Source organism: Aspergillus puulaauensis, chromosome 3 (assembly GCF_016861865.1).
Source record: "Aspergillus puulaauensis MK2 DNA, chromosome 3, nearly complete sequence".
In the NCBI taxonomy this organism is placed as follows: domain Eukaryota; kingdom Fungi; phylum Ascomycota; class Eurotiomycetes; order Eurotiales; family Aspergillaceae; genus Aspergillus; species Aspergillus puulaauensis.
Genome location: NC_054859.1, coordinates 3,553,205 through 3,574,639, shown reverse-complemented (window position 1 = coordinate 3,574,639; position 21,435 = coordinate 3,553,205). Strand labels below are relative to the sequence as shown.

General features: G+C 50.1%; 9 protein-coding genes across 9 annotated transcripts; 5 read left to right on the top strand and 4 right to left on the bottom strand.

The window, feature by feature from the left end:
• Window positions 1-7: 7 nt before the first annotated feature.
• On the top strand, window positions 8-3,779 carry CIN8 (putative kinesin family protein (BimC); the record flags this gene model as incomplete). Its single annotated transcript, XM_041702637.1, has 5 exons — window positions 8-469; window positions 529-1,169; window positions 1,220-2,273; window positions 2,330-2,782; window positions 2,832-3,779. The coding sequence occupies 5 exons, from the start codon at window positions 8-10 to the stop codon at window positions 3,777-3,779; spliced, it is 3,558 nt and encodes a 1,185-aa protein (XP_041555402.1).
• A 434-nt stretch (window positions 3,780-4,213) lies between these two features.
• On the bottom strand, window positions 4,214-5,272 carry APUU_31432S (uncharacterized protein; the record flags this gene model as incomplete). Its single annotated transcript, XM_041702636.1, has 1 exon — window positions 4,214-5,272. One exon carries the CDS (start codon window positions 5,270-5,272, stop codon window positions 4,214-4,216), a length of 1,059 nt encoding a protein of 352 aa, XP_041555401.1.
• Window positions 5,273-5,591: 319 nt separating this feature from the next.
• Window positions 5,592-6,021, bottom strand: APC11 (anaphase promoting complex subunit 11; the record flags this gene model as incomplete). Its single annotated transcript, XM_041702635.1, has 4 exons — window positions 5,592-5,620; window positions 5,670-5,733; window positions 5,792-5,823; window positions 5,880-6,021. The coding sequence occupies 4 exons, from the start codon at window positions 6,019-6,021 to the stop codon at window positions 5,592-5,594; spliced, it is 267 nt and encodes an 88-aa protein (XP_041555400.1).
• Window positions 6,022-6,415: 394 nt separating this feature from the next.
• Window positions 6,416-7,442, top strand: APUU_31430A (sulfurtransferase; the record flags this gene model as incomplete). Its single annotated transcript, XM_041702634.1, has 2 exons — window positions 6,416-7,335; window positions 7,388-7,442. The coding sequence occupies 2 exons, from the start codon at window positions 6,416-6,418 to the stop codon at window positions 7,440-7,442; spliced, it is 975 nt and encodes a 324-aa protein (XP_041555399.1).
• A 662-nt stretch (window positions 7,443-8,104) lies between these two features.
• APUU_31429A (uncharacterized protein) lies at window positions 8,105-9,453 on the top strand (the record flags this gene model as incomplete). The annotated part of the gene is made up of 2 exons (XM_041702633.1): window positions 8,105-8,225; window positions 8,288-9,453. 2 exons carry the CDS (start codon window positions 8,105-8,107, stop codon window positions 9,451-9,453), a joined length of 1,287 nt encoding a protein of 428 aa, XP_041555398.1.
• A 910-nt stretch (window positions 9,454-10,363) lies between these two features.
• On the top strand, window positions 10,364-10,893 carry APUU_31428A (RPEL repeat-containing protein; the record flags this gene model as incomplete). Its single annotated transcript, XM_041702632.1, has 3 exons — window positions 10,364-10,524; window positions 10,658-10,758; window positions 10,850-10,893. The coding sequence occupies 3 exons, from the start codon at window positions 10,364-10,366 to the stop codon at window positions 10,891-10,893; spliced, it is 306 nt and encodes a 101-aa protein (XP_041555397.1).
• Window positions 10,894-11,275: 382 nt separating this feature from the next.
• On the bottom strand, window positions 11,276-12,276 carry APUU_31427S (translin family protein; the record flags this gene model as incomplete). The annotated part of the gene is made up of 3 exons (XM_041702631.1): window positions 11,276-11,906; window positions 11,972-11,989; window positions 12,059-12,276. The coding sequence occupies 3 exons, from the start codon at window positions 12,274-12,276 to the stop codon at window positions 11,276-11,278; spliced, it is 867 nt and encodes a 288-aa protein (XP_041555396.1).
• A 168-nt stretch (window positions 12,277-12,444) lies between these two features.
• APUU_31426S (beta-mannosidase) lies at window positions 12,445-15,193 on the bottom strand (the record flags this gene model as incomplete). Its single annotated transcript, XM_041702629.1, has 5 exons — window positions 12,445-13,221; window positions 13,271-13,506; window positions 13,559-13,989; window positions 14,042-14,995; window positions 15,060-15,193. The coding sequence occupies 5 exons, from the start codon at window positions 15,191-15,193 to the stop codon at window positions 12,445-12,447; spliced, it is 2,532 nt and encodes an 843-aa protein (XP_041555395.1).
• Window positions 15,194-18,663: 3,470 nt separating this feature from the next.
• APUU_31425A (putative C6 transcription factor) lies at window positions 18,664-21,114 on the top strand (the record flags this gene model as incomplete). Its single annotated transcript, XM_041702628.1, has 3 exons — window positions 18,664-18,887; window positions 18,947-20,060; window positions 20,113-21,114. The coding sequence occupies 3 exons, from the start codon at window positions 18,664-18,666 to the stop codon at window positions 21,112-21,114; spliced, it is 2,340 nt and encodes a 779-aa protein (XP_041555394.1).
• Window positions 21,115-21,435: the final 321 nt, after the last annotated feature.

Below are 21,435 nucleotides of genomic sequence, written 5' to 3'. Positions count from 1 at the left end.
TGCCAATATGGCCGGCCCCCAGCGGCCTACCTCCGGCCTTCCGACAAGGCGAACCACAACGCGCCAGCCTACTCGACGGGCGGGTTCTGCTGTGCCAGAGCGTCAAGCTTCAGCGCCATCTCCAGCTATTTCCACGAAGGGCCCTGCAGCTAGTCGGCTGCGCGGGTTGAAGTCACCAACCGAGCCTGCGAGCATCAGTGCCAAGCGAAAGGAAAGGGACATCGAACGCGAAATCAACGAAGACACCAGTATCCACGTTGTTGTACGATGCCGAGGTCGCAATGAACGGGAGGTTAAGGAGAACAGCGGAGTGGCTCTTCAGACCGAAGGTGTCAAAGGGAAAACTGTGGAGTTGTCGATGGGCCCAAATGCAGTATCGAACAAAACCTATACATTCGATAAGGTCTTCTCTGCTGCAGCGGATCAAGTCACAGTATATGAGGATTCTGTTTTGCCGATCGTCACAGAGGTAGGATTGCTGCATCGCATCTTCAGGTTCAGCACCACAGAATGCTAACTAGGCTATAGATGCTTGCTGGGTATAACTGCACCATATTTGCATACGGGCAAACCGGAACCGGCAAGACGTACACTATGTCTGGAGATATGACAGATACACTAGGAATCTTATCTGACAACGCCGGAATCATTCCACGCGTTCTCTATTCTCTATTCGGCAAGTTAGCGGAGACAGAAAGCACCGTAAAATGCTCTTTCATCGAACTTTACAACGAAGATCTTCGGGACCTACTGTCTGCGGAGGACAACCCAAAATTAAAAATCTACGAAAATGAGAAAAAGGGCCACATGAGTACCCTAGTCCAGGGTATGGAGGAGACTTACATTGACTCTGCGACGTCGGGTATCAAGCTCCTCCAACAAGGGAGTCATAAGCGCCAAGTTGCTGCGACGAAGTGCAATGATTTGAGTTCTCGGAGTCACACTGTTTTCACTATAACGGTAAATACAAAGCGAACGACAGAGTCAGGAGAGGAGTATATATGTCCTGGGAAGTTGAATCTTGTCGATCTCGCTGGTAGTGAAAACATCGGACGGAGCGGTGCTGAAAATAAGCGTGCGGCCGAGGCCGGTTTGATCAATAAGAGTTTACTTACCCTTGGTCGAGTGATCAACGCCCTTGTTGACAAAAGCTCACATATTCCGTACAGGTATGTCTTTCCTATGGTCAATCAAATTTTTCGTGCTAATAAGATGTCAGAGAATCCAAGCTCACACGCTTGCTCCAAGACTCGCTCGGCGGACGGACAAAAACATGCATTATTGCGACAATCTCGCCTGCTAGGAATAATCTTGAGGAGACCATCTCCACGCTTGATTATGCTTTCAGGGCCAAAAATATCCGGAACAAGCCTCAAATAAACTCGACCATGCCTAAGAAGACGCTTCTTCGCGAATTCACGTCTGAGATTGAGAAGTTAAAGGCTGAGTTGATCGCGACGAGACATCGGAATGGCGTGTACATGTCAGTGGAGTCATATGAAGAAATGACCATGGAGAATGATTCGCGAAAAATTATCAATGAGGAGCAGCGGGCAAAAATCGAATCGATGGAGTCCAGCCTCCGCCACAAGGTTCAAGAACTTTTTACACTGACGAGCAAGTTTAACGACTTGAAGAAAGACAACGATGACACGCTAGCGGCCCTGTGCTCAACAAACGATGTTCTACAGCAGACAGATCTTGTCTTGCAAAATACTAAGGAACAGTTGGAGGAAGAAGAGATGTTGCGGAATGCGCATCAGAAGACAGAGCACCAGCTTCATGACCTCGGAATAGGATTAATATCAACCTTGGGCCAAACTGTTGAGGACATCAGCGGCCTACATGCAAAGTTAGACCGCAAAGCCGATTTGGACACCACTAACACGGAGATGTGGCAAGTTTCATCAACTGAGGTTTCTGATGTGACAAATCGGATTGACCAGCGTGTTGAAACATTTCAAACGGAACACTCGAAGCTCCTGGAAACCACTTCCACCAAAATCAACGATTTCATTGCAAATGAACTTTCTCAAATCGAAGACACTCGACGCGACCTCTCTGGTTATACGCGATCTCTTGACAATGCATACAACAATGCCAGGTCCGAAACATCTGGCGCCCATGACGACATGAACAATGTACTTGAGGAGATCAAGGACTTGCGGGAGGAAGTTAAGTCGAAAGTGGGAGAGGGACTCAATGGCCTGTCAGCCGCTGCGGCTCGGATATCTCAGGAAGTTATTAGCGAATTTACCGAGTTTCACGCTCAGGTAAGAACCACGACTTTGCCATGGCTTAATTGCTCATTCTTTTCTAACTTTTGCAGCTCCATACATCCTACAGCAGTCTTGGAAAGGACCTGAAGTCGGTCTTCGAGACGATGAATGGGCACATTGCGGAACAGAGGAATGAGATGGACAGGCTAAGGGTCGAACTTCAAACTGCAAACCGCGAAAATATTGAGAGCACCCACAAAGCTTCTTCCAATCTTGCTCAGGCCCTTGAAGAGGAGCAGGTTGCGGCGGATGCTGAGCGGGATGTCTTAATGTCTCAAATCAAGGCACTAGTTGAGGAGTCCCGACAGAAGCAATTTGGCCGACTCAAATCAAAAATTGATACGGCTCGCACGGATATTTCGTCATCGGGGGAGATGTTAGAGCAAGCCACAACGCATCATGATCGCCAGGTCGACGAATGGGTCTTCAAGTCTGAACAATTTGCCAAAGATGTCAATGCGTCCAAGGATGAGGTGAAAGCAAGGCTACAAAACGATTGGGAGGTAAGTGTCTAGCCCTGAATTAATATGCGTTCTCTCGCTAAGTGTGTAGGCCTTCGAACAGCGCAATTCGTCTATTCAGAAGACAACTGAGTCGGTTCACAAGGAGACAGTCCGAATTGTAGACACCCAGATGGAAGATATGGGAAGACAAATGGAAGCTCTGGATGATTTTGTGGCCAAGGCACGATCTCAGAATGGTCGTTATCGTGATGCCCACATTACTACTCTCGACACGATAGCGTCCAATGTACGCGGATCGTACTCTTCGGTTCAAGGGCAGGCTGACGGCTTGAGTGACCGAATGAACCAGCTTCAGGAAGAAGCAACACAACATCATGCATCTCTGGAGGGATCGATCGCTCCATTATCTGACGATGTCCGAAAGCCCCTTTCAGACCTCTCTGCTGCCATCCTGAATCGTTCTTTTGAGGAATATGTCACTACTGGAGTCACCCCAAAGAAACGAAAGTATGATTATCCTTCTGACTTGCCGAGCACCGAGTCCCATGAGGCTCTAAAGTCCCGATTGAGAAATACCAAGGAGATGGAACTTCTGCCATTTAATAATGATGAGGATGGGCTGTCCCCGTCTGCCGGTACACCGGCAGGTTCTCCGTCAAAAGGTTTCGTCTACAACGACGCAGAGGACGAGGTAGGAACTCAACTGCCATCCATGACCAACGTCAACCCTTCCAACACAGGACTTAGGGAAATCGATGCAAACGTCGCCGCAAGACCGCTCGCGTCTAATACAGAGGACAATTCTTCTGCAGAAAAGGACGGGTCACACATTACCAGTCCGAGAGCCGCGGCCGAAACAGACGGCGTTGAGCCTCCGCCATCAAAAAGACGCCGCTCAAATTCAACCGCCGTTGAAACCAAACTACCAAACAAGATACTTGCTAGGAGAATGGCTGGGATGATGGAAGGGAGAGAGAACGTACCACCTCCTGGAGTTTCCGCTGGTCGTAGGCTGAGAGGTCGACCTTCACCCTGATTAATATTTGTGTTGGAGATATCTATGCTTTCTGGCTGCATATATTCTTATACCCTTTTGCTTTTCTCAAGGTTTAGGAGTTTCGGGAGAACAGGGGCAAGCATTGGACTTTTTGCTTAATAGATCACACCAGTCATCTGGTTATTCAAGGATTTGATTTCTACTCCGCTTGTGTTTGTCTTGTCTTGCGTGCCATGTTTTTTTGGTGTATCCTTTCTCGTTTTGCTTCTAAGAGGCTATGGCATTCTTCAAATACCTTTTTTTTTGATTATCAAGTTTGTGTGTCGGCGCTCGAGATTCCAATTTATTTTTTGTGGTTGCCTATCAACAGATGCTTTCCAAGACCATAGTGTAAGGCCTTTGTATTATTAAAGAACCAAAATCAGGTTGGGTAAACTACTGCCTTGGTATCAACATACCCCTGCTTCCTGTCACTAATCTTCAGGCACATGTTCTTCTCCATGGAGTTCATCAGCCCCTGCTCTGGAGGTGATATCTTGGGTAGTTTGAGTTTCAAGTCCTTCGAGCGGGCTTGCACCCTGAAAAGCTCCAGCGCGCATACCCCGCTCTCCATTCTCAATCACCAGCTTCAGCTCATCCAATCTCCTCGCGAATTGATCCATCATATCCTCTAGCCGTTGATGTCCCCGTTCTTTATCCCTACCAAGCGCACCAACTGGCAAGCCCGGGGTGCCTTGAATCTGGAGCATAAGTCCACCGTTTGCCGGTTTCTCACCAGATGCATTATTCTCAAATGTCGGGGCTGGAAGGAGTTGTGAATCCAATACCTGCCAGGAGGGTGATAGGCTGTGCGCAGAGCTTATTCTGAGGTTGCTAGAGGAAAGTGGTTGGTCTTGCTGGTTAAGTGAGGGGTTATTGTTGTCCGGTGGCGAGGACGCGGCCGTCTGCTCTTGGCCTCGCCCCTCCTGTGACGTCCCGGCAGGGCAGAGATCCCCATGAGCGTCGGGGGTGCGATCAATATCTAGAATAATATAATTGTCTCGAACGCCGGGGATCGGGTCCGGAAGCTGAGGTTGGTTCCTACTCGGACTTCCATCCTCGTACGCTCCTTCTGCTTCTGGGTCTCCAAGACTTTGGTGTGGCGCTTTTGACTTGCCCTTCAACTTTGAGTTTGAGGGGCTGTTTTGCTCTGACTCGAGGGAGCGTAACACAGCTTCTGTCACAATGTCTGTGTCATCGTCGGAGAAGATGTAGTGGACTGTTGGGTGGTAGTATTCCGAAATGTGGGTATCCTCGATCAAGGTGAAGAATGGCTGGGATATAATTCGAGCTGGAGATGGCGGTTCGTGGTGTGTTGGTTCATCCTGTCCTTCTGGAGGCGGGTCGACGGGCTGGCTTGGGTGTTCGTCTGGAGTATCATTTGTGTGTACGACTTGGTCGATGCTATGCGGCCGAGAGGGGGGTCGTCGAAGAGAATTCTTGGAGGAGGGGGACGAAAGCGGAGGCGATAAAGTTGATTTTGGGAGAGACATTGCCGATGGTCGTGGCTACATGGTTACAAAAGCTTCATGGTTGAAGATGTGACGAAGGTTGAAGCGGCTGGGCTTCAGGGCCGGATGAGGAGAAGCTCTTATCGATAGCGTCAGGTGACGGTCTCAGGCACGGGATTTGTTTGTCCTGTTGTGGTGGGGAAATATATATAGTGATTCTAGGACTTACCAAAAGGAAGATGAACCTTCTTGCTGGTATAGTTATTATTTAGACAAGTAGTAAGATCTAGTGAGAACAGAGGGTATCATAACAATTGCAACTCCAACGCCGTATCCACTCCAATTACTTAGCGGTTGTTCATCATTCGTCGTTTTGTTTCCATTCAAATTCTAGTCCATGTTTTAGCAAGGTCAAGAGGAGCTGCAGGGCAGTACTTACTCTGTCGGCACATGGGACAAAGTCCTTTCGAAGATTCTTGTTGAATCCAAGTCATGAGACAATGCTGTTTTGGAAGAGAAGACATGAGCCTATGTGAGGGTGGGAGGATTCCGTAGTCATACCATATGGAAGGAGTGGCCGCACTTCCCAAGCACTGACGGGCAGAGTTAGAATCGGAGAGCAGCTTTGCTCATAATGAGGGCTTCTTACGCAATGAGCAGTCGTCTCCGGGAAATTTGCAGGTCGGGCAAGTCCCATCGAACTGGACGCGACAGATACCACAGACTTCATCTTCTGGCATATCCCAGCGCCAGGTTGCGACAGCGTTCCATTCTTTTAGCGTAACTTTCATGGCTGCAGAGTGCTCACAATTGGTGGCGTGAAGTCGTTGCTTCCGGCACGAAGAGAGGGAGGAAGATCGGTGGAGCAGGCGATAAGGAAGAGCAATTTCCAGGGTAATTGTCAGACGCTCGCGCGTGGCGGAGATTCGGAGAAGCCGCCGACTCCGCATTGCCAGTCATTATTGTCAATGCCAACTCCCCAACTCAACCACAAAGGGCACCTTCCTCTATTCCAGTCCACATAGCTTTACCCCTGCTCGTGCTGCATCTGTCATCTCCAATTTCTATCGACCCACAAACCAGGAATGTAAATTCTAGCCATTTCCCCTCCACACTCCAATTACCATGGCATTCGCAGCGATCCGCAGCTCTCTCCCCTCACCGATCCGTTTCATAAGACCGACAATGGCGACGTCGCCGCAAATACGACACCAGGCCCAGACTCGGCAGGTTTCATTCTCCTCATACCTCGTCTCTCCGAATGAATTGTCGGAAGCACTGAAGAAGAACCCATCTACGAAGATCTCGACATCGCCTCGCGTAATTCCCCTATGTGCGGCTTGGTTCATGCCCAACGACCCTGAGGGTCGCACAGGAATTGACGTTTTCCGTAAAAGTCGTGTACCACAAGCTCGTTTCTTTGATTTGGATGCAATCAAGGACACCGAGTCCCCTTACCCGCATATGCTTCCCACCGCGGAGGCGTTTTCCGATGCGATGAGTGAACTAGGAATCCGACGTGACGATGAGGTGGTAGTTTATGATACGGAGGAGCTTGGAATATTCAGCGCTCCCCGTGTCGGCTGGACCCTGAGAGTGTTTGGGCACCCCAAAGTCCATATTCTTAACAACTACCGGCTGTGGGTGCGTGGTAACTACCCAACAGAGACTGGAGAGCCTCAGAAACCGGAAAAGTCCAGCTATCCTGTTCCCACTTACGACTCGAAGCTCGTCATTCCATACCTTGAGCTGAAGGAGATTGCAAAGGAGCATCGCAAGGAGGGTGCAAAAGAGGTGGAGATTCTGGACGCACGACCTCAAGGCCGCTGGGCGGGAACCGACCCTGAACCGCGCCCGGGCCTATCTTCTGGACATATCCCTGGATCTACAAGTCTGCCATTCCAAGAGTTACTGGACCCTGAGACAAAGACCTACCTTCCCTCGGATGAGCTACGAAAGGTATTCGAATCGCGTGGATTGGACGAGACCAAATCTATTATCAGCTCTTGCGGCAGCGGCGTGACAGCCACAATCATCGAGACAGCGTTGGGACTGGCCGAATTCGGTGACCCCAGTATTCACAGAGTATATGATGGAAGCTGGACGTAAGTAGTCTACACCCATGGAGCCATGTTCAAATACTTACTACGATATCAGGGAATGGGCGCAGCGTGTGAAGCCAGCCGATGGATTAATCAAGAAAACCAATTGAATCAGGCAAATAGCGGCGGCGCTAATGACTACGGCTCGTTCGACGGTCTTTTCCTGAATGCTTATCTGACTTGGTGCTTGGTGGCAGATGAATGATTGCCTCCCTAGTATATGGACTGTGGACTGCGTCATTATTTCTATTCTCATAGAGTGTAATCACAGATAACCCAATAGATGTATTTGATGAGCAATATTCATCATTTTTTAGACACCGTTCCAGGATGGTTTCGACAAGGAACTTCACGGACTCAGTAACATGATGCTTAGTAAGGCTGCAGCAAGGCCCGCGAGTTGATCCGATAACTCTGGTGGCTTTCACTCTTCTTTCACCTCCGCTGCACTACGTCAGCCATACAAAACCACAAGATGCTGCCGATGAAAACTATTTATGAACTAGGATCCGACTGTGAGTTCATTGTTACTGACTTTGTGTTTGTCCTTGGACATGGCCGTTGACGTTTCTTAACCCTCAACCCGTTACCCCCACATTCCCTGATCTCTCCGCCGACATCGATCCACAACCTCCTTCAGACTTCAGCTAACACTCCGGTGTAGTCGCAGTTTCTAGGACAGGCTATTCGGAGTAGGGCCGTTTGCGCCTACAGCGGCCTTGAACGACTATACAATCGCTTGCCTTGTCGACTATCCTTATCGAGAACCACAATGTCGGCAGGACGCAAGGTCTTCCACTGTGCCGTGGATGAGACGGCACTAACTACGAACATCAGCGAGATCAAAAAATGGGCGACGAACGGGGCTATCACTCTTATCGTTCCTCTTTACAGTAAGGCCCTTCGAAATGGACTTCCGCCCACCGCATATTCCACTCACTCACACTGCTTGCAGCCCTCGAGCGCCTTCATGCGCTGAAGAAAACCGGGTCGCAGGTCGCTATCAACGCTCGAGAAGCAGTGCGCTTTCTTGACCGCGTAACTTCCGGAAAAGAGAACGCTATATCCGAAAGAATTATTCTACAAGGGCCGATGGAGCAGTATGAAAATTGGAGCGAGGCAGAGAAGTTTTTCTCACCGGAGTTTGAAGACGATCAAGAGGCAGCCGATGGGGCCATTTCTGCGGAGGACCCGACACTGCAGGAGAAGCGAGACGAGAAGGATGGCGACCATAGGAAGAGCAACACCGCTACCAGCGATCTGTCGCAAATGCTTCTGAGCAAGTTGAACTTTAAGAAGGATTCGGATGCCATTTCGTTCACCTCCACGGGTACTCACAGCGCCCCTGTTTCGCCACCATCTTCAAGGAGCTCTCGAACAAGCCCAGAGTGTGCGAATAATCATGTTACGAACGGCGAGGAATCCAAGGAATCCAAGGAATCCAAGGACTACAAGGACAAAGGACATCACCGCACCGCTTCCGGGTCTATGATTCCCGTCGTGCCGCCTGCTTTGCGGCCTTTACTTAGCGCACTTCTATGGAGACTACATGAAAGCCCCGATGCGTCAAATGCTGCAAAAACACCCATCCTGATTAGCAACGACCTTCCCACCCAACGCTGGGCGCTGAAATTTGGAATCGGCGTCAAAAACATCCATCAGCTGCGAACTTCCATTCAATACGAAGAAAGAGAATATAAAAACCGATGCAAATACGTTGAGAAAACCCAGACCACCGAGCCCAAGTCCTTGCTTTCCTACGAAGAAGAGAGCGACGAGGACGAACTAGTCTTCGTCCCCCGCGGTCGTGGCAAGGGCGCCTCGAGAAGTGGTGGTTCTCGCGGAACCGGCAACCGCAAAGTTTCTGCGCCGGCCAAAACTGCCGCGCCGCCCGTGGAAAGCACGATTGAGATACCGACTCAACCGATAGATCCTAACTCATTTAGTCGGTCGCTGGGTGTGACCCCAAAGCAAAAAGCGACAGTTGATTTGAGCACCCAGACCGGCGCCTCACGTGGCATGGCAAATGCCTCGCGGAACAATACCAACAATCGGCGCGGCGCGGCGCGTGGTCAAAGCCGCGGTGGCGGCCGTGGCCGTGGCAAGCTCTGGGTTCCTTGATTGCACGATGGCAAGTCCGTTGACGCTTGCGTCGCGGCGGACCGAACATCAATACACCATCGCGATAGACCAATTGGTTTCTCTACGAAGCAGGAAAAAGGTTGTAATCTGCCCTAGCCCGGGCTTAGGTTATCTGTCAGTTTCCGTTATGGGTGAGACAAATGGGCTTTGGGCGGATGACAACAGGATGGAAGCGAAACCCGGAAAACGAGTCATCAAACCCAGGATTCAGCGAGCATTGTGATACGACCCCGATGGGTTCAGATTCAGTTCAGGCCTGGTCTGGGCGTCCCACTTTGCGTCCCCCTGATCGCTCATATCATCTCATGCCTTTACTCCTTTAATTTCCGTTAACCATGGAGGAATTGGGGCTGCCGTTTCATTTTCTGTGACACCGGCATTTCCGTGTCGCAGAACAGCAGCATGCTTTTCAAGAGCTAGGCTATTCAACATGCTACTCTTAGTTACCAGCACGCCTGCTGACAGGTGATGCCGTCCCTCTTTATTGTCCGCGTTGATTTTGTCGACATCACAGATTGAGAAACGATGTCAGTTAGCTCCTACAAGTTGAATACATGAGAACCTTTTTTTCCGAGTACAACCGTACCTATTATTATTCCTAATCCGGCGTTCTTTGTGAGGAACAAGCAGGGTCAACGTCAACCCCGCGATGATCCCGTGGAACAGTCCAATCACTTGACTCGACCAGCCTTCCCCTCATCGCCGCGACAACCAGACGCTTCAATGTAGCATGCGATGACATCCACTAGTCTCACGATCTGTGCGACCTATATATATATATACTTATACCCTGCCCTGTTTCTCTTCCACCTGCATCCATCTACATTAAATTTAAACAGTACAAAACCCGTCTGATACATCGACCTTATACAAACTCCAACCATCTACAATGTCCACCGAACCAACCTCCACCCCTGCAGCCGTCGATACCACCTCCCTGGCAACCTCCCCACTCGAACGCCGCGACTCCCTCGAAAAGCACCTTCTTACCCGCCCCGACCCCCAGGATCTCAAGGAAAGACATATTCTGCTAGACACAAATGTCGCTCCGTATGTTTTATCCTATCCCGTATCTCTACACACACACACATGGTCTCTATCCGATCTACATTTTTTAGCCAAGTCGACTGGGTGGAGTACATCTTCTGAGCTAACAATGCTTGTTTCTGCTTTGGCTGTGTAGGTCCATCCAGGCTATGAAGCAGAAACTCGATCGCCAGCGGGCGTCGGATAACTTGAAGAAGAATCTGGAGCATCGCGCTGAGAGGGATGAGCTGATTGAGCGTGGGTTTCCTTCCTCTATCTCTGCCTATGTTATGGCATTAGGATGTGGTGAAGTATTATCTATATGTACTAACTGGACTCGGGTCTGCAGGTCACATCCTCCCCGCTGAAGAGAACGCGCCGCTTGATCAGTAAACTGTTAGATGGGGGTATTTCGAGAACAAGAAAGATATACTTTTATGATTGACAGAATGAAGGGGGTGTGGGATGCGAGGCGTTAATTCTGCGATGGACCTGGTTTGTCTATACTTGGGCTGCTGGGACGGCACAGCTGGGAAACTGGTTGAGATGGAGTAATGAGTCAGTCGCTGAAAATAGCCTGACTGAATGGTTTTATGGGTTTCATTCGTTCGTCGTGATTTTTTTCTCAAACATATCGGAAACACTAAATGTACCTATACCGGTATTCCATACATTATCATAGTTCATGCCATGCCGTAAACTCTGCGCCTTTTGCTCCTAACAAGGAAGCGAGATGAGAGAGAGGTGATGAGGGAAGGTGAGAAGGGAGACAGGATCAATAAACATCCACCTCAACCGGTCCAGACAAATCCGGCTTCCACCCCGCCGGCCTCTCACTACCTCTCACCAAAATCCCATATGCCGCACGCTCAACCTTCTCTACGCTATTCCGCATGATTTCAGATTTCTTCCCGAACTCTCGGAGCATGTTATACTCGTGCCGGCGCGGGATACTAACACCCTCGAACTCGGCCCGAATCTCGCGCAGGTCACGCACGACACCGGCCTGCGCAGGGAATAATTTCGGGAGACGTTGACCGGTCGAGTTCTCATCCTCCTCACCCGTATGACTCCCTGCAGAAAGCGATGTAACAGCGAACCGCATAAGCTCGCCTGTCAGATCGAATAATCCCATCACGTAGTCGTCCCCCGTAACTGGAATCTCGGGCGGCAAATGTGACACGACTTCTTGTCGCGTGATTATGGTTTGCGTTTCAAGATAGTGTTTGAAGGAGAGGGCTTCGATAAATTCCTGGATTCCGGAGCTGAGTTGCCGGAGGTAGCGGTAGTTGTTTAGGCCCTTGATTTCGGGGACGGCGGAGAGGAAGAGGTCGTTGATTTGGGTAAAACGGGATTGGGTGTCTTTTTGGGTGTTAGGTGGTATTGGCGCATTGGCGGTTCGGACACTGGGGTTCGTCGTCTGTAGTTAGTATTTTGTTTCCTTGCGATGGTGCTGGTGGGGTGGCCGAACCGTTGGAGGGAAAATATGCTGTTGGCACGGAATTTGTTAGCTTGATAAGAGAGATGAGGCGGGGATTAGATAGAGTTGGAAGCGGACATCTTTTTGCTAAGAGCCGTGATGTCACGGCTTATCTTAATCAATCGCTCACGGCGATCGTGATGCTGGTCTAGTTCATCGCGGAAACCCTCAAACATTGAGAGGATATTGGGTGTGGATTCCGTCATTGTTGCTGCGGGTAGCTTTGATTGTGCGGCGTCGTTGCGGAGGGGTATACCTTCCCAGGAGCGCTTGGTTCCAGTCGTGTTGGTATCCATGGGCAAAGCTGGTGGAAATTGAACAGAGCCAGGTTATTCTGGGGAGATGTCATTCGTGGGGCTTAACCCGATTTGGAGTGTTATCTGATAAGCGTTGGAGCTCCAGGACGGTCTCCGTAGTCCGTAGTATTGATGGGTATGAAAGCTAAGAATGTACTAGCTCTAAGGCTACTGTCCAAGGAATTTATACTTGAGTGGCGTATCTCCCGGCTTCAGACCCTTGATGGTAACCACCTGGTCGTCGCCAGGGACGATGTCGATAGCGCTGTCGCTAACCCGGACATTGTCCCGCTCCTCAAAGACCAAACATTTCACCGGCTTTCTGGCGCTCAGTTCAAGTCTCTGTTCGTCATCGGTCTTAGAAATCCTGGTAATTTCTAGTCCGCGATCGGAGAGGTCAAGATACTTGAATGGTTGGGGCCAATCAACATCTCGTGCAACAAGCTCGCCATCAACCCACACTCTGGCGGCGAGAACATGCGGCTCGTCGGCCACGTAGTCGATTACGCCGTCCAATATGTTAGTGGTTCCATTGGGAACAAGTCCAACATTATCACGAACGATTGCCTCGCGGAGTTCAAGTCCCGTCTTGATCGAGATGAACCTCAACTCCACCTTTCCGACCAGTTCTTTCGGCAAACTACTCACAGCCCAGAGCTCGTACTTGCCAGTTTTTGGCGGCTGCGCGTGAGATACACTCCAGTCGTAGTGTTCTCGGCGTACACCAATGGCCACTGGCTTCAACACACGGCCCACCGCGTAGAACGCGGGCTTGGGGCGCAGGAAGTAGTCCACGATGGCCCAGGAGATCGTGGGCCAGCAGTCGTTCAACTGCCAAAGTAGAGCACCTCCACAATGTCTTTCATCCCCCCACTGCCGGCGCCATCCTCGGTATCCAAACATCATCGTTTCTGCTTGGATGACTTGAGTAAGGTAGACGTAGGTCTATGCACGTTAACGATATGCAGCATCTATCAAGGGTGGGAATACATACCTCTAGATCTGTTGCCGTCCGCAAGTTTTCGACAAGGTAAGTAGCGATTCTTCGCTCATGGCCGTCTGCCTTGTTGTGGAAGTCCAGCACGTGTGACTGGGGGTATTTATCGGCTTCATTCTCAACAAATTGGTTGATAGTGGACATGTGAGGGAATGCCTCCATTCCGAATTCGCTATTGAAGCGCCCTCCGAGAGTATCAAAAATTTGATATTTCTCTTGTGTTCCGTGCCAAACTAGTTGGGTTTATTAGTTTTGATTTGAGATATAGGTTACAATAATACTTACCATTCCACTGGTGCATGTCGCCAACTGTTGGATCAGAAGTGGTTTTGCCATCGCCCCAAGGGCTGCCCGGATGATAATACGTTGATGGAATTATTTTCTTGACAACGTTCGGCAAAATATGCTCGTAGATATAGCGAGCCGGGAAGTCTGTTTTGAGCCAGCTCTGTGGATCCTTGTCTTCGTAATTGTAGGTGAGCCCTTGCTGTTCTTGTACCTGGTAATCTTCGTTGTTGCCAACCCAAATGACAATGGATGGATGGTGGCGTAGTCTCTTCAGGTTGTATTCGGCTTCTTTCTCAATCGATTCAAGTATCTCAGGCCACGTGGGATAGTTACCGCAGCCGAACATGAAGTCCTGCCACACCATCACACCGACCTCGTCACAAGCTTGGTAGAAGCTCTCGTCTTCGTATATACCACCGCCCCAAACACTAAGAGAGTCAGTTTATTTGAACTAAGCCCACGCAAATAAAACAAACGTACCGAATCATCACTTGATGACCAACAGCCATCAACTCAATCCATTTTCGGTATCGATCTGGAGTGATGTTGGTCAAAAGGCTATCGGCCGGAATCCAGCAGGAACCACCGCAGAAAATATCCACGCCATTTATGCGAAAAAAGAAAGATTTGCCATGCTTATCTGGCTGCTGGATTACTTCTGCAGTTCGAATGCCGAACTTTTTTGAAACCTGGTGGAGCTGGTCTTGTTCCTTCTCTAGAGAGACAGATATTTCATATAAAGTCTGGTTTCCATACCCATTCGGCCACCAAAGAGAAGGATTTTGTACTTCGAAAGTCGTTTTGGCAACGTTGTTCTCTGGAGATACCACCTCCTTTGCAATATCTTGTCCTTGGAGTCTAAGCGTAAAAGTAGCTTGGTATGAAGCGCCCGAGCTGCCGGCTTCAATCTCTGCAAAGGCTGCAATATGCGCCTTCGCATGATCCTTGGCTAGCTCCACTTCTGTCCAGAGATCGGATACCCTTGCAGAATATACTTCAAGTCGCACTTCTTTCCAGATACCTGCCGTCATCAGAAATGGGCCCCAGTCCCAGCCCCAATGATACTGTGCTTTCCTGACACTTAATCTCGCAGGATCTCCATTGAAACCGACCCATTTATGATCCGGATGCTGCTTTCGCCGCTCCCGAGCACGGAGCAATGCACAATCAAAGTCAATCTCAAGTGTATGCTCACCTTCCGCTTCTATTGCTTTGCTGATATCCACGCGGTTGGCAATGAACATGTTGTCGCTCTCCAAAATGACATGGCCGTCAATTTTGACTTTGGCAAACGTGTCTAGACCATCAAAAGCCAAGATGATTGATGATCCGGCAGGAGCAGTTGGCTTTTGGAAAACATTCCGGTAAGTCCACGACTTCTCATTAACCCATCTTGCGCTCAATTCATTAAATCCAACGAAAGGGTCTTCCAACCTGGATGATACAATGATAATATTAGCATTTGAGAAGTGGACGGCCGCTATAGAGAGCTACATACTTGCTGTTTGCCTGCAAGTCCTGCTGCACCACAGAGGGAACGGTAGACACGGGTAACCAGGCTTCGGGAGACTGGTCATGGCTGTCTTTGAAGCTCCATCCGGTGGATAGAATGTGTTGTGCATACACTGCCATATTTGCTTTCGCTCGTGGTAGGAGCAATGAATTGGGACCAAAGAAGTAGAGGAGGTTACCGATTGGAGTTCAGGAAAGCAGAACGGCTTTAACTGCCTACGGCGGCCATTCAGCCAGTGGATAGCTCCGCATTTGGAGCCAGTCATCCGAGCATCGTGACGGATGTCCCCTCCTCTATTCTGATAGTCTTCTGGATCAAGAGGTAGACGGCGGAGAGCCCGTGTGTCAGGTGTACGCTATGCCTTTCTGGGTAGAGTCTCGTGCCAGACACATCCGTGACAAATCTGGTTAGATCTAAACATTACCGACCAGCCTCCAGGTAATCGCCAGCTTCTCTCCACGAAGATGACAACTGCCGAATGCCAACCCTGAGGTGTTCGATGTCGATTCACTCAGATTAAGAAATCCTTGGGCTGCTGTCAAAGCCGACAGAACATTGACAGAACGTGCCCCTACCGACTCTCCACAACAAGTTTGCCCTTCCCCGCGTGGGAGACCGTTTGGGAACGGCGCCCTCCCCGCTTAGCTCGATTGCCCCCGTTCGCCGTGGGGTGAGTAGGTAAGCAGAATTTTCTTCCACCGTGAATAAAGGCTTTTGGAGCCCGGGCTGTTTGAAGCGGTGTCTCCTCGGGCACTTACCGTTGCGTGGTCCAAACTACTGCAGGTCCCCCAACTGCAAAAACAAAACCCGGCAAATAATGCTTGAAGAAAGTGCCACGAGCTTTGTATCCCTAGGGACGCTGGATCTCATTCTATCGGTCTTGCTCTTTTTACAACAAAATTTCCGCTCTATTCAAACCTCGGAGGTGTCCTTCCCCATTCAATATTGTGGAGTCATGGTTTGTATAGCTGGCCTTGGCCCTGCCTCAGCGCATAACCAACCCACCAACTTTGAGAGATGATTTACCGGCCAAAACCAATGTAAAACTGGGAAACGACCGGGACATTGGTGTTTGGGATTCTCTAACAATGATTCGACGATCAGCCCTGGACGGGGTCAATGCGACGGACTACCCCTCGTCGCTTAAACAATTCAGAGCGCATCGAGGCCACTAGACTCTGGATGGTCTGACAGCCTAGCGCTCAAGCGACAAGTTCCGACGGTACCATTCCCCGAGAATCGAACCACTCACCGTTTGCAAAACTGGAAGAGGTTGTGGGCCACCGTCCTTGATCACGGCCCATCCGATCATCGTCAGGCAATCATGATTCATGAATCGAATCTCGTACTCTTCGCTGTTCATATGAGAATCCCAGGGCAAACACATTGCGATATACTTATCCCTCGGTCCGTATGAACCGAGGACCACCAAACTAGGCTTTATCCTGAAGAATTATCAGTTAAGGAGTCTGGTGTGGATAGCCCGAGCAAAATGCCTATCGGAAAAGCACATTGCCCTGCCCTGAATGCCATGCAACTCTCGGATCTTCCCGACTCCCAAAAGCGGCCGAAGTTTCCGACACCATCGATACGAGAGTAATTTATCCACAACCAGCAAACTTCCGCAGATCGGTTATTAAGTTCTAATAAAATGATTCTGGGGGCGTTCAGCCTTTGCGGAGGACTGCAGGAGAGCCACACGAAACCTTCACCAAATCGCTAGATACAGGCTAAAGTCCACGGGACACCACTATCCCAATAGGGCCACGACATCTGACAGGGTTTCATTGGCCTTGGTCGCTCCAGGGGTGTCGGACTCATTGGTGACGCCGCAATGTCGGCGTATTCTTCGAGCCACAAGTGTATCTGAGCGTTTGGCGCCCAGAGGTTAATCCAATACTAGCGAGGGAGCCTAGTATCTTTCTTGATGTAGGGTAGGGGGGTACCCAGTAAGTGCGGAGCTCAGGCTGATGCCCACATCGTTCCAGTCACTTTAGAGTTGGTCACTTGCAGAAGACTACCGAGAAAGCATGGCGAGTGCATTTGAATGTTCGTCTCACTGCGTGGCCGGGGTCGCATGTGGCCTTATCCGCTTCCGTTTTCTCGCCAGCGACATTCGAAGTCACTTGGGCGATGATGATTTCAGCGTTACCCACAACAGGATGGATAAGGGGGTACTCGGATCGACTTCCTCTTTGCTTCCCGTTTCATTCAATATCGCTTCATTTCTTCTTCTGTAATTCTCCTGGGCTGCAGCAAGAGCTACCAGAAACCTGCCGATCTAATTGAACGAAGAGTGCGGAGACGCCTTGATACGGATTATAATCTTTTAATGCATCCTGGCTCCATCCTTGCATGGAAAATGCTGAATGAACTAACTACTGCAGGCTAACATAACTGTGATGCAATTTCGCAAGCTCGAATCGAGGAATATTATCCTCTACGATGTAGTATCTGATGCGCATTTTCCAGATGTTGAATAGGAGACATTCGCGTCACGGCCTCCATGATAGGTCGGTGATATTTGCCATTCGCCACCCCCAGCGAATCTGGGGGCGCCAGACCCTGGAAGGCTCCTCCAGAGAAGGCAGCGTCAGGGACAATCCGACTTCATGTAACCAGGTCAGGGCGCTTCTCAACAAGCTTTCGTAACGGAAGACGCCCACTTGATCATCGACTCATTGAGGACTTCCAGGGCGCGGCTTTTTCATCCTTTGTTGAACCCATGTGGGTTTGTGGTCAAATCATAAAGACGTGTCCTTCCCAGACCAATCCTGGGGGTTCTTGGCCTGATCCTGACACAGGTAATTTAGTGCCAGGGCCAGCGGTGACGAAGAGGAGAAAGACCTGCAGGATGCTAGGCAGCGGTCAGAAGGCCCGGACAAGCGGCAGGCTAGTACTTCTGGGGTGCTGGCAGTCTAGTACACTGCCGACAGCACCGACTCATCCCCAGAAATAACGCTGTGATATAAGGATCGCATCGCGAGATCCTTGTCGGCCTGGATTTGTAAGATTAGCATAATTAACGAGGGGGCTTACGGTGGGTAAGGGGGCGTAAGGCGGGAGACAGCCTCAGTCAGGTAGGGCTATTGTCGGATGCGGGATAATCGCCGGTCTCGTATCTCGTCAAAGCTCGCTAGAGCGCAATTCACTAACTAGTATTCAGGCCCGTCTGGCTGCAGGACTGGATTGCGGGGAAGAAATGGGAAGAAAACCAGAGGAAATCAGAGGACCGAAGGGCGCCGACGATCTCCAGGGTCTGACTGCGTCTGTCAGTGTCAACTGAAGATGGCATGACGCCTGGAAGAATCCGTATAATTCACTTTCTTATTATCCGTCTTGAGTGGTACTCTGGCTCGCTCGCTGCACGCTGTCGCTCCCTGGTCTATTTTCCCTCCCCTCTTTACCCTTCTTCCCCGCCTTTTCCAGACTTGCTCTGTCTTCGATTTTCCGGGCTTTGCTTCTTCTACATCGACGACGCCCACTCTTTGCTCTCCATGTAATGCGCCTCTCTTAACCACGCCAGCAGCCATTTCTCCCGTTACTCTCCCTTTCAACTCCTCCAAACCGATAATATTTGCTGCTAGCAATGTTCCACACATTCGAAGGCTTCGAAAATCCAACAGTCTCAACCCCCGCCCGCGGAGGTCGAGAGCGCCAGCCGTCGATCGGGCGCCGAGTCACCACGCTTCGGGCTTGTACATCCTGCCGCCACCGCAAAATTAAATGCGATGGTGAAAAACCTTGCGAAGCTTGTCGGTGGTACAAGAAAGCCGACCTCTGCCATTACTCCGATCCCCGGCCCTCTCGAAGGTAAGTATTTGCTTTTTGCCTTTTCTGTCCTGCGGCAGCTCACTAAACTCTTGGAATAGGCATGTAGAGAAACTATCGACAACGTTGGACGAGTATCGGACGGTCTTGGAGAAGCTCTTCCCCGGCGCAACACCAGAAGCTCTTGCTAGTTTACCGCGTGAGAAACTTGTTGAACTCACCAGCAAATCACTGGCCCAGCCGCAGGTGCAAGTTCAAAATGTAGCACCACCGCGCCAAACATCCCCAGCAACTTCGACTTCGCATGACGCACATGTTTCACCAATATCGACTGAAGATGGAAACCTAGAGTCCCTACAGGCTATGCCTGAGGAGTCCAACGATCCGCGGAATCTGAGCAGCGAGATCGCGAACACCATATCTGACGATGTCAACGCCTTGTCGCTTTCCACGAGAGGGCCCTCCTCGTACCTCGGCGTTTCGTCCATTAATGCGGTGCTCAAAACGATCGTTTGGCTAGACCCGGGTTCTGCAGCGTACTTTGCTAGCACACCACCAAGCGGTCCGCGTCGAGGATCAGTGGCAGAACCCTCCTCGTCAGAGAGTCAACCATGGCAGGTCCACGATCAACCCAGCACCCCTCCCCAGGTCCATCTGCAAGTGCCGGAGTCTCAGCTTCTAGATGCCTACTTCACCTACGTCCAACCCTTGACACCGATTTTGGACGAGCAGTCCTTCCGCGACACCTACGCTTCAGGGCACCGAAAGGATGACCGGTGGTATTGCTTGCTGAATATGGTCCTTACGATGGGTAGTATTTGTGCATCAACCTGCGATGATGTATCGCACAAGATATATTACTCTCGCTGCAGGGCATACCTGGATCTGGAATCGCTTGCCTCATCCCATTTGGAGACAGTGCAAACTCTTGGTATTTTAGGAGGCTGGTACTTGCATTACGTTGCCCAGCCAAACTTAGCATATTCTCTCATGGGTGCCGCTCTTCGCATGGCTGCCACCATGGGCCTACACAGAGAATTTGCCGACCAGCCCGATCCCATCAATAAGCATAAGATGGCATCATTGGACCTGAAACGAAAGGTATGGTGGACACTATTCTTGATGGATTGTTGGGGAGGCGTGACTTTGGGGCGACCAACGATGGGTCGATTCAGTCCATCTATTACAGTCAAACTTCCTCATCATCGCGAGTCGGTATGTATTGTTCTCTCTCAAAGGCCATCTGCCATCTGCTAAAATTAACAAGGGAAACGTACTGGATATTCTTCCACTTCTGGAGAATGTTAGGTTCTGCAAAATCAGCAACCAGATCCAAGACGCCCTAGCTGTTTCCCCCTTGACAAAATACAGCGAAATCATCCACTTTGATACTCAATTGGTGGAGTGGTACAACAGCTTACCATATATTCTTAAAGACCATGAACCGTGCCCTGAATCAATTTCGAATACTCGGGAAGTCATGAAATGGCGGTATCATGTTCATCGCATCCTCCTCTACCGTCCCACTTTATTGAGCTATGCGATGCGGCGGGTTCCGTATATTGCTTTAAGGTCTGAAGAGCGGTCGGCGATTGAGAGGTGTAGAGAGATCGCCGAAACTGCAATCAGCGACATCTCTGCTGCCGCGAAAACTCCGCAGATGGTTGGTTGGAACGCGGTTTGGTTCCTCTTCCAAAGCACCATGGTTCCTCTATTAGGACTATTCATCAACGACAGTACCGTAACGGACCCCCGAGCCACCACGGAGGCTTGTCAAGCGCAAGTGCAAGATGCGTTGCTCGTATTTGCAAGGCTACAGCAAGCTAGTCCAACCGCAAGGAAAACCCTCGATGCGGTTTCTAGAATTTTTGAAGCTAGCAAACGTGGCTCCGGCATGGTTGCTGAAGTCGGCAGCAATAATAGTGCCAACCTTTCCCCCACCTCGCGCGAGGCTAGTCTTATCATGGCGCCAGGAGTCCTCCCCTCCCAAGGCGACTTTGGACGAGGTTTTATGGTAACACATGAAAGCGGTTTCACCGATCCGTTCCCTCCCTCAACCATCGACGACCCTAGTGGCCAATATCTATGGGACTTCCTCAGCTGGAGCGACAGCAACCTAGTTCCGATGGCTGACATGGACAGCATCAATGATGGGGGCTTGCTCGGCGCCGACGACAAGCATTTGAAGTATTCGAATACTGGCTTCTTCGGCAATCAGCTGGCCGAGCCATCTTTCTTCTCAAACTCAGCCATTCCTTATTATTCATGATCGAACTTAGCGGTTGTCTTTTTTACTTCCACACTGAGCCATTATTCCTTTATTTGGCTTTTAAGGTGTTTGTCCAACTGTACTACCCTTTATTCATGATATGTGTACCCTCGTTTTGCTACATATTTCTTTTCCTTCTATACCCACATTTTTGTTTTCAATATATATTTAGTTGCTTATCTGGAAATTCTGCGAAATTGACATATCAACAATGTATATATTCATGATTTATGACTAAGGTCAGCCACTAACAACCAACTTTCCACTTCTTTACTTGAATGCAGTAGTATACGTGGGGACCGGGATTGTATACAGCCGCGG